The sequence below is a fragment of the Nuphar pumila genome, chromosome 4 (assembly GCF_984573655.1).
Source record: "Nuphar pumila chromosome 4, dmNupPumi1.hap1.1, whole genome shotgun sequence".
NCBI classification, from domain to species: domain Eukaryota; kingdom Viridiplantae; phylum Streptophyta; class Magnoliopsida; order Nymphaeales; family Nymphaeaceae; genus Nuphar; species Nuphar pumila.
The window spans coordinates 9,507,926-9,525,404 of NC_143252.1; the positions used below are offsets into that span (position 1 = coordinate 9,507,926).

A 17,479-nucleotide genomic window follows, 5' to 3' on the forward strand; every position below is an offset into this window, starting at 1 on the left:
CGAAAACCAGGCTGCAAGGGGGGTCGCAGGGGAGACGCCGGTGCAGGTGGTCCAGCAAACCGAGGAAGAAGGGGGGCGAGGGAGATCGCAGGGGGAGAGCGAGGTGGAGCCTGAGGCAAAGGGGGGTTTACAGGAGGTTCCGACGAGTAGAGGGAGCAAAGAGGTGACGAAACCGAAAACCAAGCTGCAAGGGGGGTCGCAGGGGCTCCGCCGGCGCAGGTGGTCCGGAGAACCGAGGAAGAAGGCGGGTGAGGTGGAGCCTGAGGCAAAAGAGGGGTTTACAGGAGGTTCCGGCGAATCGAGGGAGCAGAGAGGCAGGGGACGCAGGGGAGGTTGGCCGGAGTCGGGTGCTCGATGAGGTGAGCCGAAGGGGGAACGGGGTCGGGCGATGGTCGCCGGAGAAGGAACGGGATGCATTTTTTTTTAGTTCCCTTCGTTCCTGTTCTTTTTGTAACAGGGGAGGGGGAGCAAAAATTACATACTATTATGGACGCGGCGGATGCGCGGAACGCTGTTCGCCGCGTCCAATGTTTGCCTGCTTTTTATGTTCTCAGCGGGATTTCCGTCCAAATCCCCGCTGAGAATTGCGCATCAAACATGCCCTAAGGGTATGTTAGATTGCTTTTTCAGGGTTGGACAAAATGAATAAAAAGAACGGAACAGAACATTGGTTTTGTTAGTTCTATTCTTTTTGTTCCAAAGTCCAACAAATGTCCTTTGTTTGATTAGAGAAGAACGAAGAAGAAGAAAAAATCCTAATCAATGAAAAAGAAAACTAAATAAAAAACAAGAAACCCTACTCAAAAAAGAGAACCCTAATCAATAAAATCAAACAAAAATCCAATCTATGAAAATCAAATAAAAAACCCTAATTTAAAAAAACCCTCACAAATGAAAACCTAAAAAATACCCTAAAAAGAAATTTGATTCAAACCAAAATAAAAGAAGAAGAAGAAGAAAAAAAGAAGAAAAGAGAAAGAAAGAAAAAGAGAAACCTCACCCGCAGTGTCACTAGACTCGCATCACCTCACCGGCCTCATCCCCGGCATTGGTGACCCCCTAACTGCCGGGTTTTTTTTTAAACGCGTTCCTTCGTCCTTCTTTTTGTAACAGAGAGAGGGGTGTTACAAAAGAACAGGTTTTTAAGGATACGGTGGCCACATCCAATGTTTGTTAAAATCACCGTCCCTCACATCGATTTTGAGCGGGGAACTGATTCAAACATACCCTAAGACACATTGGCAAGAGTTTTCCTAGATTGCAGCAGCAACAGTTAAAAGAAAAAAAGAAAGAAGAAAAAACAGCGTCTACCAATACTTGTCTTTTTACCAAATCTAACTCCAGATAGATATTCAGCATGATCAAAATACTAAGAATTGTCTCTTGAATCATATTTTTTCAGCGTAAAATGATGATTTTGTTACATTTGGTATATTATAAGCCGTTGATTTTTCAACCCCTGAAAAATCTTACCTGTCAGAATAACATGATCAAAGAGCAGATTTCTACTAACCCAAATATGTGGATTACATTTGGAAGCTCATGTGTAAACAATATTAAAAAATAAAAATATTACTGTTTTTTTTACTAGGGAGTTACCTTACCCACCAGGGTAGCAAAGGTAACCCCATCCCAAAAAAAAAGATCGTAACTTACAAAAGGCGGGGGGGGGGGGGGGGGGGGGGGGGAATGAAAGAGCTAAAAAAGAAGAAAAAAAATGAGTACAAATAAAAAGCATCACAAATAGCACCATCAAAACTACTAAATTAACCAATGATAAATTACAGCCAGGACAGTGGTCGTAAGTACAGCAGGCAGAGCCAGAGCGGCTAGGTAGGGAGGTTTCTCCATGTAAATATAAAAAACTTTGGGAAGTAAACGGTCCCCAATTTGGCGAATTGTACCACGTAAGGATGAGCTATCCCAAGATCTCATCGCTACCAACAACAGGTATGGTTGGCATGCGAATATGTTCCTGAAGATGCAACCTGCAACGAGAAAAGATTGATACAATATCAGGAGTATGATTCCATGTATATCCCAGACCACATGGTTTTATGATCAAACGCTCTCCAAGCAACCCGCTGAAGGCAAAGAATGGCATGGACCACTGCTAGAGCTGGATCACCAGAAACATGTTTGAAAGCATGTGGTTTTTTTTCCATGGAAAACTATTTCCACTGAGGCCATTTAATCGATCCTGCCGAACGCGCACTTCCTTTATCCGCACCGCCAAACTTGCTACCAGAATCATGCCACACCATCTCCATCTAATGCAGAGAAAAAGACCCATCAATGTCCACTCTCTGAGGATTAGTCAAAAATGATCATAATACTTGGATAATGTTGCACAAAAAAATAAGATGGCATGCTTATTTCCCTTTGGAATGGGTTTAACTAATCTGAAAAATAAACTCAGAAGCTATGTCGCAAAGATACGTGTGTAACCTGACACTCAACACGGGTTGACATGCGAGTTCAAAAGTATTTTGCATACTAGAACACGAGGACATGGATTTGTTTAATTTCTTAATATTTCAATAAAATGTGTTTATATTGAAATGTTAATATATTTTATTAAAAATATTAAAATAATAAAAACAATGTTTGTACGTGCCCGGTCTTGTCCCTCTAGACACAGACCCTAAACAGTGTGACACTATAACATAGCTCGGAAATTGAACAAAAAAAATCACACTTAATGGCAATCAACAATGAAGAAGATGCCTAAATTAGCAGTTTTGTATTTGATGCCACCAAGGACTTGATCAGTTCAAGCCAAACACCAACCAGAAACCTCAAGATCATGTAGGGCTGGTAAACGAGCGGAATGAACGCCCGTTTACTAGTGGACTGAGATTGTGACTCAGCTCATGCTCGTGTTTAGCAGTATGAGACGAGCAGAATACGATCTAGCTCGTGTGAAAAAATCCATGTTATTTATACATGGAATATGCATACTTTTTATATCTTATACTTAAAAATATAGATATTTTATATATTACACTTTAACAGTTCATATGATACATATATATTTTTCATGCATCCTTCTCTTTATATCATCTTTAAAACATACATATAGATTTATATATCTTATATGAGCTCACCCAAGCCGAACAGTACCCTGAGTTCTGGCTTGACTTGTTTAAGATAAACAAGCTGCTTGTGGCGGCCAGCTATATAGTTCGTGATGAGCCAAACTGTGCAGTCACAAGCCGTTTGGTTCACTTACCAGCCCTAAGATCATGTCATCCTCTCAAGTTGGTATCTTGCAATATAGTGAACTCAGATTGCATAAATCATGGGTGATCAACATACCTCGCATACAATGACCGTGTCACCCTCCTTGACTCCCTGTTTGATGAGGGCTTTGTTCACACCAGAGGCCTCTAACACATGCTGGAACCTTCTAACGGATTCTGTGTACCTACAACAGGAAAAGTTGACAATGTTTTAGCAGTCATCTATTTTCTTTCATTTGACAAACAAGATGGGGACTACTCCTGGCAGTATTCAAACCTAAGAACTGTATCAATGATACTACAGATTCTACTGGTCCAACCATCACATTTAACGCAGTATAAGTTGCATGAGCCTAGCAGGAAAGAAGTGCCCAAAAGAAAAAGAATCAATTGAATACAAGGAAAACAGGAAACAGAAAGCTTACTGCCAATTAGTCATTTGGATAAAGCGTTGCAGCCCAGCTCCAGTTACATGCCATGTATTAGAACTGCTCTGATAAGAGACATCAAATTCACTCATGGAAGCACTACGTTGTTTAGTGATCATGGCTGCCACATGATTTAGATCTACAGAATCTACAATGCCTGCAACAAATAGAAAATGGAACTTAAGTGGTCAACATGCCACCAAAAGAAGCCAGATTGGAGAAAATTCCACGGATATATCAAAGAGAGGTTCTCAAAACACGAGGAAAGATACAAAACCAAGAGAAGTTCCAAATCAATTTAGCCGGCCCCAACACACACAGACACCTACAACAAACAGAAACCTAGGGCTGACAAAGAGTCCAAACATGACAAAACAGATCTTCAGCCAATTACATAAACAATATGAAAATTGGTCAGGCTGTTGGTATCACAGCTGATGTTTTATGGTCTTAGTTTTCAAAAGTTTCAAAAACCAGATGAAATTTTCACTGCCCAGAATTAGATTACAGCAAATTTCAACCAAATCCATAATGTATTTCAACCTTTCAAATTATCATCTGACATGCCAATGGCTTATGTCAGCTACCGATATCATTATAAGTAAGAATTCGAGAAAAAGATTAAATCCTGAAACTCTACCTAGTTGTACTTATTCATCATTTCTTTTAGTATGTGATTAGCAAAAGTGTTGCTAGACAATCTTCAACAGATGATTTGCTTACAAAGCCTGTAGTAGCCCCACTATTGTTGCTCCACAAAATGAAATTTAGTGATCTAACAACCAGTTTTCCAAAGATTTCAGCTCCACATTCATGAACCTCAGCCAGTCACCAAAATTGTCTACAGCCTGCTTGATCTGAGAGCACATGACTAAACTAAAACCAGCATTGGCTGCAGGCTTATATACGCCTTATCCATAAAGTTCTACAGATACCATCAGCTATCTAATTTACAGCTTACAATGGTTCAAACATCAACCTACTGTCATTCTTTTGCTATTGAATAAAGAAAGATTACAGACGGAAAAAAGAACACAAGCGAATGCAGAAATACCAATCTCTTGTGTATCATTTGTGTGTATGTGTGTGGGGTGGGGGGTTACCCACAAATTTGATATCAATATGCATTTTTCAGTAAATCTAACCCATAGTCACACATATCGCCAATATTTTGAAAATATCGTGTTGTAAAATGGAAAAACAATATTAAAGGTAAAAATATCACGATATTTTGAAAGTATCAGCAATTTATGTATATATATATATATACAACAACAACAACAACTACTACACCTTCATCCCAAAACAATTGGGGTCGGCGATATGAACCAACAAAGAAAATATACATACATACATATATATATATATATATATATATATATATATATATATATATCGCGATAATATCATGAATATAATGTGGACTCCAAGTTTACGATGGAGATATTTTGGGAGTTTTTTCAAAAGTGATAGTGTAAGGATATTTCGGGATTTTAGAAAAGAAGGATATATATGTCGTTAGTAGTTTTTTAAAAAGGGTCCTTTTGGTATCAGTTTTTTAAAAGACCCCTTATGGTTTTAACTTTTAATGTAAAGGGTGTCTTGGTGGCTGCATTGCGACAGGGGGAGAAAAAAGGAAGGAAGAGAAGAAGGGAAGGAAGAAAAGAAGGAAGGGAAGGAAAGCAAGAAGGGAAGGAATGGAAAAAGAGGTAGGGAAAGAGAGCAAGAAAGAAAGAAAGGGAAGGAAAGAAAAAAGGGAAGAAAAGGAAAAAGAGGAAGGGAAAGAAGGAAAGAGTGGTTTTTCCTATTTTTCTTAATATTTTTTTTATTTTTTTGTTTTATTTTTAAAATCCCAAGATTTTCTCGATATTTATTGGAAAACCTATAATATTCTGATATTATACCATGCCGAGATATAGTCAATACTGATATTTGTGAATATGATCTAACCACACTGATGGATTTATCATGGTTTGTTTAATTTAGGCCATACTTTGAACCAATAAATAAATGATATTTTACACAAGAATAAAAATGAACATTCCAATGTCGCCAAATATATAAATGTAAGGGAAAAGGTTTTTCACATCCAAATATTTCATGGTTTCTACAAAATGAATCATGTAGCCATCTGTATGGTCTGATTTACTTGAAAATGCTTGAGTAGGTGAGATAGCATTCGTTCATAACTTCATACAGTATGCAGTAGGAACATCCACACAAATTTTCTGTTAGAAAGATAGACCCTCTCTGACCAACATTAAATGCCATAGAACCCACATAAGGAAGCCAAAACTACCTAATGACACTAGTTTGTCAACAACTTGAGGAAGTTTGGCACTGTCCTACTACACAAGGACGTTTGACATACACCATAAAATTTTAACTGACTTTGAGATGATCTCCAAAGAAACTGAATTGTTTGTGAGATGTTTATTTTCCTTCTCATGAATACATTGCAAGTTTAATGTGAAATCTATGATATTCTGATGAGAATTTATTCTTTTCCTGTTTTCTTTGATTTTGTTAGTCTTCATCCTTCTTCTAATGTATCCTTATAAGATTTCTCCAATGAAACTCTCAGAAAAACAACTTCAAGAATTATGGACAAATAGCGCCACTATTGGGTACTTTCATTCTACCATAGCTTCAGAGCAAGGAGACCAAATTAATGTGGACACCCATATTTGAAAACCTTTATTACCTTCAACTTCTGGATTCAACTGTCGTGCTTTTTTCAACAATTCATATGCTGCACATATCACTTCATAACTGCCTTGCCTATTCTTTGCACTCATGCAAAAGGGACAGATGCCTCGTGCTAACAAGTCTTGTTCAAAGGAAACCCACCTTTCGGACACCTCGGGAAGATCAATTTTGTTAAATGCAGCAATAAAAGGTTTTTCTGCAAGAGCAGGACTGAATAACTCTAATTCCAATCTTGTAGCATCAAATTCGTAAGTTGGCTGCGCTGAAGTACCATCAACAACATGTACCTGAACCAACAAACAGAACAGCAAACTGCATCAGTTCATTTATAATGCTGAGAAGAAAGTTTATACAGAAGACACAAAAACAATCATCTATGAGCTAAAGGCAGAAGATCGATTACAATTTTGTGAAGGAAAAATGGATTTAATGAAAAATTAAGGAAACTCTACTATAAGCAAGTGAACTAGAATATCTAAAAGCTGAAAATTAACTGCAAACACAAAATCATAACAAGAAATTTGATATTGCCTTACAATTATTCAGCAAATAGGCATTATTGACGGCTCTTTTAGAATCAGATAGCTTTCAAGAATGTCATAGTCTAAAGGTAAAATCCAATTGTCCATATCTTAAGGAATTCAGCACAAAGAATCACCAAGCAGAATATAATTAGATGTGAATTTCGTTAATTAAAAAATAGTAGTATACTACAGTCACTAACAACTAAGAATGAACTGATATTTTCTCAGAGAAATGAGACAGGAATAGCATGAGAAAAAACCATATTTTCATCATATGGTTCATTTCTTCTATAGCAATCATACTCATTATGTGGTAGAACATAGTAACGTCAGTGAGGTTTCGGAGTCATTGGGCTATCAATTAATGACACTTTTAGCCATTAAATGCAAATGTATTTTCAAGTAAACCAGTATAAAACCACCAAAGAGAAAAGCCACTCAACATTGCTCTCTAGACTCCAACAGATTATATTTTCCCAATGAGACAAAAAGCAGCAAGTAAGAAACTTAAAAGCATACACGTAACAGAAACACAAAGCTGTTTATACTGAGCCTACTTGTGGCGATGCTAGTAGTTCTGGTTGATGGTGCTGAGTGCTTTTGGTTGCTGCCATATATAGGAATACTATAAAATGTAGGGTATACGGTTACACTCTTGCACCTTTCTTTTATAAAACACCCATTTGTACCAGCCATGCCATATCGTACCACATACCAGGAGCCATACCTATGTCCCATAGGTTCAAAATCTTTGGAAGAATGACCATTTTGTATCAAAGAAGATATCATGTGGGAGGAGGGAGCATTTTTGATGATCAACATACTTGAATCATGTATCTACCAGTCTGTATATTCATAGAATGTGACTCATGAAGTGTAAGAGACAGAAGAATCAGCATTAGTGTATACCAGAACAGAACATCTTTCAGAGTGCCGCAGAAATTCATGACCTAAGCCATATCCCAGGTGTGCACCTTCAAGCAAACCTGGTAGATCAGCAACAACAATTGTAGAATCATAATCAAATGAGACTACGCCCAAGTTTGGAAGCAAGGTTGTAAAAGGATAGTTTGCAATGGCTGGTTGAGCAGCACTGATGGCACTGAGAAGAGTGCTCTTTCCAGCATTTGGGGCTCCTACTATCCCAACATCGGCAACCAGCTTTAGCTCCAAATCCAACCACCTAACCAAGAAAATAAATAATATAAGAAGCTTGAAGTAGACACAGATTTTCAGAAGTTACAAGATAGATAACAATGACTTGAAAGGGATCATCTGACTATTCCAATCATATCACATAAAGGACAATCACTACAGGTTTGTAAGAAATTTAGAAGAACTGAGTTGGATTGAGAGAGATGACTAACAATACTATAGCTTACAAGCACTTAAAATTATCCTTCAAATAAACACGGCATCTCAAGAAATAGACATGTAAATGGGTGAGGTCTGGCTTGGTCATAGGCATTATTGAATCCAAACTATTCAGTTTTAGAGTTGGATCAGTCAGGGAAAGGTAAACACTAAATCCAAATACAACTTGCAAACTGGATATATTTTATATGTAATCTGATTCAGATTATCTGTTGGACTTGGATTCATGGATATACTTTATATGTATCGGATTCAGATTACCCATTGGATTTAGATTCAGTTTGAGTTCGTATTCAGATTCACATGTATAACTACTGCCAGCTGAATCCAAATCCGACAATTAATTGGGTCTTGCTTTATCAAATACAACTAAATGGATCGGATTTAGTCATATATCCCTTCCAAATCCAATCCCTTGACATCCCTATTAACAAATGTGAACAAACAAGATTGTCTTCACACGCTAAGGTTTCACACAAAACAATGTTGTCATAGTTTAAGTGAATCAGACTGAACAAGCCAATTAGAACAAGATGAGGACCCAAACAGGAGTCCTCAAACTTAGCACGATTTTCCATATAATTGATGCTATTGGTCCACCACCTAAATTGGCCCCAAATAGATCATCTGGTATGGAAAACCAGGAATAGAAAATCATAATCAGCCAGTTCCAACCAAGTGAGATTTCCTTGATCATTTTTTGACCCTTATCATTCAACTTTCTTTTTAACATTCAACTTTCTTTTTAATAGGGCTAAAAAAGTAAAAAAAAAAAAGAGATTAACTGTTTCCATCAATTTGGGGCAAAACCACATGATTTTATCATTTTCAAAGGTAAAATCTAAAACCTTCAAGCTCTTGAAACCAAAAACATCAAAACACCTAAAACCTATGGTACCCGGACACTCCATTTTGCCCTCCGTACCCGCGTCGACACGCGTATCCCTGTGTCGACATGCGTTGACACCCGGACACGCCATTTTACCCTTGGTACATACAAGTTTGTATTTAATTTATAATTTATAATTATATTTTCAGCTTATAACTTTATATTTTCAGTATATAATATATATTTTAGATATAGCATATATATTATTATTATATTCAGTTTATTTTGTTTTTATTTTGTATTTATGTGATATTTTATATATATATATATATATAGCCGTGTCACCATACCCACATTTTTTGGAATTGCCGTGTCATACCCTCCTTACCCCTACCCGCATCCGCACCTGTACCCAGGTGACAGCCTAAAGCCATTCGACCAATCTCTGTATAACATAGCTTTACATTATTCTCTATTCAAATTTTCCTAAGTGTTATCCATTTTTATTTTAATCTTTATGTGTTTTGCTCACTTTTACACATTTTTCTTTTTTTCTCAAACTTTGCCAATTAAAAACATTTTCTAAAACGACTCAATTTGGTCTGATTCAATTCAATAAATCAAACCATTTTGAGAAAACAATTCACTTATGAACTGATTTTAACACTGTTGGTACTTACAGGCACCCATGCACATGCCCACACACATGCACAGAAAATACATGAACATATGCATCAATGTTACACACCCATGCATACACGAGCACACACATGCGTGCACACATAATGATGTTTGTAGAATGATACCACTACAAGCAGGATTCAATCAAACAAGCTAATTGCATTGGTCAAAATGCTCATGCTGCTACGCTCTTAGCAATAAGAGTATGTTCACAAATCTCTGTTGCCAAGTATTTAAATCAAGGAGCAGATACCACTTGTGAGATTTCTCGGTAAAATGCGGGCCCTGATGAGAATATGCATATCGTGAGGTACACATCCATCAAGTCGTGTATTTAAGCACAGTAATAGAAAACATACTGCATACTTCCGATATGTTGGAAAATGTACCCACAATTCTTTTGCCTAGAGACGCACATGCAGTGTTTATGTGCATTTGATGTTGGTCTACATTGTCTTCATCATTCAGAACGAAACTGACTTAACACAGCGCACGCTCACATGTGTTGGGTTTCCCTCCTTTGTGGGATCCATTGGTTCGATGCACATTCAGTATCACTGCAGAATTCCAAGCATGACGCTTGATCTTCTCGAGGACGATTTGGAGTATTCGCTGGATAGCGATTTGTAGAAGTCCTCTCAGTTGAATGACGATTCAGTTGTTCAGAGTTTGAGGTTCAGCGATTTGTCGATGACAATTTGTGGTATCACTGGTTAGCAATTTGTGGTTATCGCTGGATAGCGATTTGTGGTATCGCTGGATAGCAATTTGTGATAAGGTGCTCCAGGCGCATTGTAAGTTGTGCAAGACGTTTAGTCTTCCACATTTAATGTGCGTCTTGTCCTCTATATAAGGGATGGATGAGAAAGGAGTAGAGAGAGCGAAAAAGGCAGAACATTAGAGAGAGTGTGTGAGAAACACTTTAAGGGCACCGAAAGGGTGTGCGATCATTCGTTCTTTGTTCCCCAGTGAGGTATATCCTCTTGTTCATTTCGTTACACCTTGTGTGTTTGTAAGGCTTATGCCTTTTGGCCATGGACGTACCTCAGTTGAGAGGGAACCACATAAATCGTTGTGTGTTGTTTTTGTTTCCGCTGTTGGTTTTATTTCTTCTAATGTCATTGTTTTATTGTTTCCATCGATTCACACTTATGGGGAGACCCGGTACGTCCATTTTAACCCCAACATCTGGTATCAGAGTCTTAGTTCATATATTTGTGTGTGTAAAGTCATAGAGAACAATGTCGGGTGTATGATCAGTTTAAATGACACAAACTGGATGACATGGAAAACTAAAATAAAAGACAACTTGGTTTGTAAAGATTTGGATAGACCCATTGAGGGTGTCAGTGGCAAATCAGAAGAGATGAAATATGATGAATGAAGAAAGCTAGATCGAAAGGCGGTCGGTTTCATTCGGCAATGGATAGATGACAGTGTCTTTCATCATATATCCACAGAAACTTTGGATCATGATCTTTGGACCAAACTAGAAATCCTTTGCGACAAAAAAACGGCAATAAATAAGGTCTTTCTATTTCGAAAGCTTGTGAACCTCAAGTATAAAAAGGGTGGCTCTATTGCAGAGCATTTGAATGAGATCAAAAGCATTGTGAATCAGTTGGCCACAATGAAAATCGCTTTTGATGATGAGTTGCAAGCCTTGTTGCTCCTTAATTCCCTTCCTGAGAGTTGGGAAACCTTGATGGTCACAGTCAGTAACTCCGCACCTGATGGAACGGTAACGATGAGCCAAGTTACCAACAGTCTATTGAATGAAGAGGCCAGGAGAAAGTCATCAGGTCCTTCTACCTCCGAGACGCTTGTGATTGAAAACAGGGGGAGAAGCAGGAGTAAGAGCAAGACTCCGCACTACAGTGGCAAATCAACAGGCTACTCACACTCGAGCTCAAAGAAAGATGTCGAGTGTTATTATTGCCACAAAAAAGGACATATGAAACGAGAGTGCAGGAAGCTCAAGTTCAAAGCGCAGAGCAGAGAGAAAAGCTCAGAAGAAAAGCAGGGTGCCACAGCCGCAGTTACAGATAGAGAGCTCATGGTTGTCTGTGATGGCACCAGCATAAATTTGATCAGTCAGAAGATTGATTAGGTGATTGAGTCTGGAGCTTCATTTCATGTTACCTCACGGGCTGATTTCTTCACTTCGTACTCGCAAGGTGATTTCGGTAATGTCTAAATAGGAAATGAAGATGTGTCAAAGATCGTTGGCATATGTGATATTTGCTTAGAAACTAGTGTTGGCTGCAAGTTGTTGTTGAAAGATGTGAGGCATGTACCAGACATCTGACTGAATCTGATTTCTGCTGGAAAGTTAGATGATGAGGGCTACAACAACACCTTCAATGATAGAAGGTGGAAGCCAACCAAAGGCTCATTGGTGGTAGCAAGAGGAACAAAGGCATGTTTCATTTACACTTTGCAAGCGAAGATCCGTAAGAGTGTTGTGAATGCTGTGGAGACTGGCTCGTCTACAGAGTTATGGCATAAAAGGCTCAGCCATATAAGCGAGAAGGGGCTGCAAGTTCTGGTCAAGAAAGAGCTCCTGGCGGGTGCTGCAGGTACATCTTTGGAACTTTGTGTTCATTGCTTCCATGGTAAACAAAATAGAGTTTCTTTTCATAGAAGCATTGCATCTAGAAAATCTCATGTTCTAGATCTTGTACATTCTGATGTGTGTGGACCTTTGAAGGTCAAGACACTTGGTGGTGCACTGTACTTTGTGACTTTCATTGATGATCACTGTAGGAAAGTCTGGACTTATACACTGAGAATTAAAGACCAAGTTCTAAATGTATTTAAGCACTTTCAGGTTATGACTGAAAGAGAAACTGGCAGGCAGTTGAAGTGTGTTCGCTCGGATAATGGTGGCGAATACATTGGGTCATTTGATCAATATTGCACCAATCATAGCATCAAGCATGAAAAGACTGTGAGGATGACACTTCAACAGAATGGGGTTGCTGAGAGAATGAATCACATCATTCTTGAGAGAGTCAGATGTTTGTTGTCACACTCTAAATTGCCAAGATCTTTCTGGGGTGAGGCAATGAGTACAGCAGTTGATCTTATCAACTTGTCTCCTTCTATTCCCTTGAAGGAAGATGTTCCAGAGAAAGTTTGGACAGGGAAAGAACCTTCCTATGGACACTTAAGAGTGTTCGGCTGCAGAGCATTTGTTCATGTTCCGAAAGAAGAGAGGTCCAAGCTTGATCCAAAAGTCAAGCAGTGCATATTCCTTGGCTATAGACATGAAGAATTTGGCTACAGACTGTATGACCTTGTTGATAAGAAGGTGGTCAGAAGTCGAGATGTTGTCTTCTTGGAAGATCAGATCATTGAAGACATTGGTGAGTCTCAGCCACCAGAGTCCAGTACAGGTGATCTTGTTGATTTAGATCCCCTAAATGCACCGGTTGTTCATGATTTCGTGGAGGAGATGCCACCTCCTCACAATGATGCAGAGGAAGGATACGATGAGACAGACATTGAGGGGGAGCCCACACCCCAAGAGCCTCTTCCTCAAACTCCGATAAGAAGATCTACTAGAGAGAAACAACCATCTAGAAAGTGCTCATCAAATGAGTATGTGATAATTACAGATCAAGGTGAGCCAGAAACTTTTGAATAAGTTTTGGAGGAAGAAAACAAGTCTAAGTGGCTTAAGACAATGAAAGAAGAAATGGATTCATTGCATGAGAATCACACATTTGATCTGATAAAGACACTTAAAGGGAAGAAGGTGATAAAGAACAAATGGGTCTTTAAGCAGAAGACTGATGGAAACAACTCTCAACCTAGATACAAGGCACGTCTTGTTGTGAAAGGTTTTGCTCAGAAGAAGGGGGTTGATTTTGATGAGATCTTCTCACCAGTTGTGAAGATGTCCTCCATCCGAACTGTGCTCGGTATAGCTGCAAGCATGAATTTGGAGGTTGAGCAGCTTGACGTGAAGACTGCATTTCTGCATGGTGACTTGGAAGAAGAAATTTATATGAAACAACTTGAGGGTTTCATTGACAAAGGTAAAGAGCACCTAGTCTACAAGCTGAAGAAGAGTTTGTATGGATTGAAGCAAGCACCAAGGCAGTGGTATAAGAAATTTGATTCTTTTATGACTGAGCATGGATATTCAAGAACCTCCACAGACCATTGTGTATTTGTGAAGAAATTTTCAGATGGTAATTTTATCATTCTCTTGCTTTATATGGATGATATGCTGATTGTGAGCCAAAACATCAGCAGGATAAACAAGTTAAAGTTGGAGCTGAGTGAGGCCTTTGCCATGAAGAATTTAGGTCCAGCAAAGCAGATTCTTAGGATGAGAATCGTTCGTGACAGATCACATGGGCTGATCTGGTTATCTCAAGAAAAGTATATCAGAAAGGTCCTTGAGAGGTTCAACATGGATAAAGCAAAGCCTGTTAATTGTTCACTTGCAGGCCATTTCAAACTTAGCTCAAGTCAATGTCCTGCAAATGATGAAGAAGGAATCAAGATGCAGAAAATTCCCTATGCTTCGGCAGTAGGTTCGTTGATGTATGCTATAGTCTGTACTCGACCAGACATAGCTCATGTTGTTGGAGTTGTTAGTCGATTTTTGTCAAATCCAGGGAAGGAACACTGGGCAGCAGTGAAATGGATTCTGAGGTATCTTCAGGGCACTTCGAAGATGAGTCTGTGTTTTGGAAAGGGTGAACCTATTTTTGATGGGTTCACAGATTCTAATATGGCTAGTGATGTAGAAAGCAGAAACTCTACTTCTGGGTATTTGATTACTTTTGCAGGGGGATCAGTTGCATGACAGTCAAAATTACAGAAATGTGTAACTCTCTCTACTATAGAAGTTGAGTTCATCGTCATTATAGAAGCCAGTAAGGAATTGTTGTGGGTGAAGAAATTCTTGCAAAAGTTGGGCTTGAAGCAAGAAGAGTATGTTCTTCACTGTGATAGCTAGAGTGTTATTCATTTGAGTAAGAATTCTTCGTTTCATTCAAGATCGAAACATATTGATGTTCGATACCACTGGATTCGAGATGTCTTGAATGAAAAATTGTTGCAACTGGAGAAAGTGCATACTGATGACAATACATCAGATATGCTGACCAAGTCACTGCCCAAGGACAAGCATGAGAAGTGTCGATTCCTAGCAGGAATAGAAGAAGCTTCCACATAAGTCGGGAAGGGGGAGAATTGTTGGGTTTCTCTCCTTTGTGGGATCCATTGGTTCGATGCACATTCAGTATCACTGCAGAATTCCAAGCACGACTCTTGATCTTCTCGAGGACGATTTGGAGTATTCTCTGGATAGCAATTTGTAGAAGTCCTCTCTGCTGAATGACGATTCAGTTGTTCAGAGTTTGAGGTTCAGCGATTTGTCGATGATGATTTGTGGTATCGCTGGATAGCAATTTGTGATAAAGCACTTCAGGCGCATCGTAAGTTGTGTAAGACATTTAGTCTTCCGCATTTAATGCGAGTTTTGTCCTCTATATAAGGGATGGATGAGAAAGGAGTAGAGAGAGTGTGTGTGAGAAACACTTTTAGGGCACCGAAAGGGTGTGGAGTGAACAAAAGCAAGAAGTGTTGCTACACTTCTTTCAGGACAGCTGGTTCTTCAGATCATTCGTTCTTTGTTCTTCAGTGAGGTATATCCGCTTGTTCATTTCGTTACACCTTGTGTGTTTGTAAGGCTTATGCTTTTTTGCCACTCTGTAATCTTTGTTTGAAGATAGTGGAAGTTGTTGACCTACTGGTCGTCGTGGACATACCTCAATTGAGAGGAAACCACGTAAATTGTTGTGTGTTGTTTTTGTTTCCGTTGTTGGTTTTATTTCTTCTATTGTCATTGCTTTATTGTTTCCATCGATTCACACTTATGGGGAGACCCGGTAGGTCCGTTTTAACCCCAACAACATGTTCACGCATACATGCATGTGACTGCAAACCAAGCTAACGCTCACCTACACATGGAAAACTACATGCTATGGACAGCTTACAAAAGAAACCAACTTGAGCAGCCAATCAAGCAGCACAGTTTCAAGAAAATAATGCTTATACTCACAATTCACATCAAACAATGAAAACTGTGCTTCCACTTTCGTGCAATGACAGAAACTAGAAAACCAACAAACGGAAAATGCATCAATTGTACCCAATAGTTGGTACGTCCTGCCTTGATAAAAAAGGAGCACTGGTCTAAATAGACAACACTCTTACAGCCTAGAAAGACAACCAAAAGATTAAGTTAACCGAGAAAATGAATTCGACAAACTTCATCCTTAATCTCATGTGTGCTATAACCATAAATGCTTCACCAACCACCAAAAAAAAAGGAAAAGGAAAAGGAATGAAATCCTATGAAATATGAAAAAAAAAAGGAAGCATGAGATGAATACTCACATCTCTGCACCTTCCTCTCCATTCTCAGCAATTTTGGGAACCTTATTCGTCCCCGATTTGAACGACGCATTGCCTCGCCCACCTCGCCCGCCCGGTAGAAGCAAAGCCCGCTGGCCGGGATGCATCAACTCCAACAATACCTTCCCTTCCCCCTCACTTTTGCCTCCTCCCCTAATCACAGTCCCCGGCGCCACCTTCACCACCACATCATCGCCTTTTGCACCAGCCTGATTGCGCCCTTGCCCGTTACTCCCGCTCCCCGCCCTAAAATGAACAGCCTTCCGGAACGGCAACAGAGAATTCATCGACCCATCCACTTCCAAGTAGACATTCCCGCCCCGCCCACCGTCCCCTCCGGCCGGGCCACCTAAAGGAACATACTTCTCTCGTCTGAAAGCCACAGCTCCGTTCCCACCATCCCCCGCTTTCACATAAATCTTCGCCCGGTCGAAGCACCGCATCACCGCCGGAACCCCTTTCTCCTTCTCCTCCGTGCCCTCAACGGCGCGGGAATCGTCTTCGACCTCTCCGTACTCCAAAAAAAATCCATCACCATCATCATTTTCATCGTCTTCGTTTTCATCATCATCAACATCCTCAATTCGAAACCCTAGATCCTTCCAGAGCCGATCTTCTTCATCACCACTGTAATCCCCGTCGGGCTGGGCCGACGAACCGAATGTCCTCGCGTCGTCGGAAATGAGGAAATCCGAAACGGTCGACAAATCGGAGAGCTTAATCTCTCCGGGGAGGGATAATTCCGGCGTGAGGAAGTCGTCCCTCGGAGGGAGGACGGTCCAGGTGGTGGCTTCACCGCCGGAGGAGGGAAGGCGGGCGGAAGAGGGCGGCGCGGCCACTTCCTTGGGCCTCGAACGGGCCCTTAGCTTAGGGTTAGGGTTAGGGTTAGGGCTTCTTGAGATGCTCTTCCTAGGGTTTCTGGTGGAAGGGCGAGCCTGCGCGGAGACGGAAGAAGAGGGGGAAGAGAAGAAGCAGAGGGAGGAGAGTGAGAGTGAGGCCATTTCCTCAGACTCATTGGCCGGTACCTTCCCGCCCTCGTTATCTCACACTCAATAAGCAAGGTGGGTACCAGCCACGTGTCCTTTTGGAAACAATACTCAAAGATATTTTTTTTTAGTTTAAAATGGCAAATACATTTTTATCATAATTCAAGAATTCGCATATCGTTTGAATAATTGCAAAATGCAGCTGATCTTTGTTCTAACAAGGGTTTTTTATTCAAATTGGTCCCTGACTTATTGCCATTTGCAAATT

At 39.8% G+C, this 17,479-nt stretch overlaps 1 protein-coding gene across 1 annotated transcript; it reads right to left on the minus strand.

Annotated features, from left to right (window-relative positions):
- Window positions 1-1,746: 1,746 nt before the first annotated feature.
- On the minus strand, window positions 1,747-17,277 carry EMB269 (GTP1/OBG family protein). Its single transcript, XM_090002448.1, has 6 exons — window positions 16,208-17,277; window positions 7,813-8,086; window positions 6,375-6,666; window positions 3,668-3,827; window positions 3,319-3,427; window positions 1,747-2,270 (listed from the first exon to the last, which is right to left on the minus strand). Exons 1-6 carry the CDS (start codon window positions 17,224-17,226, stop codon window positions 2,172-2,174), a joined length of 1,953 nt encoding a protein of 650 aa, XP_089858574.1. The 5' UTR covers window positions 17,227-17,277; the 3' UTR covers window positions 1,747-2,171.
- Window positions 17,278-17,479: the final 202 nt, after the last annotated feature.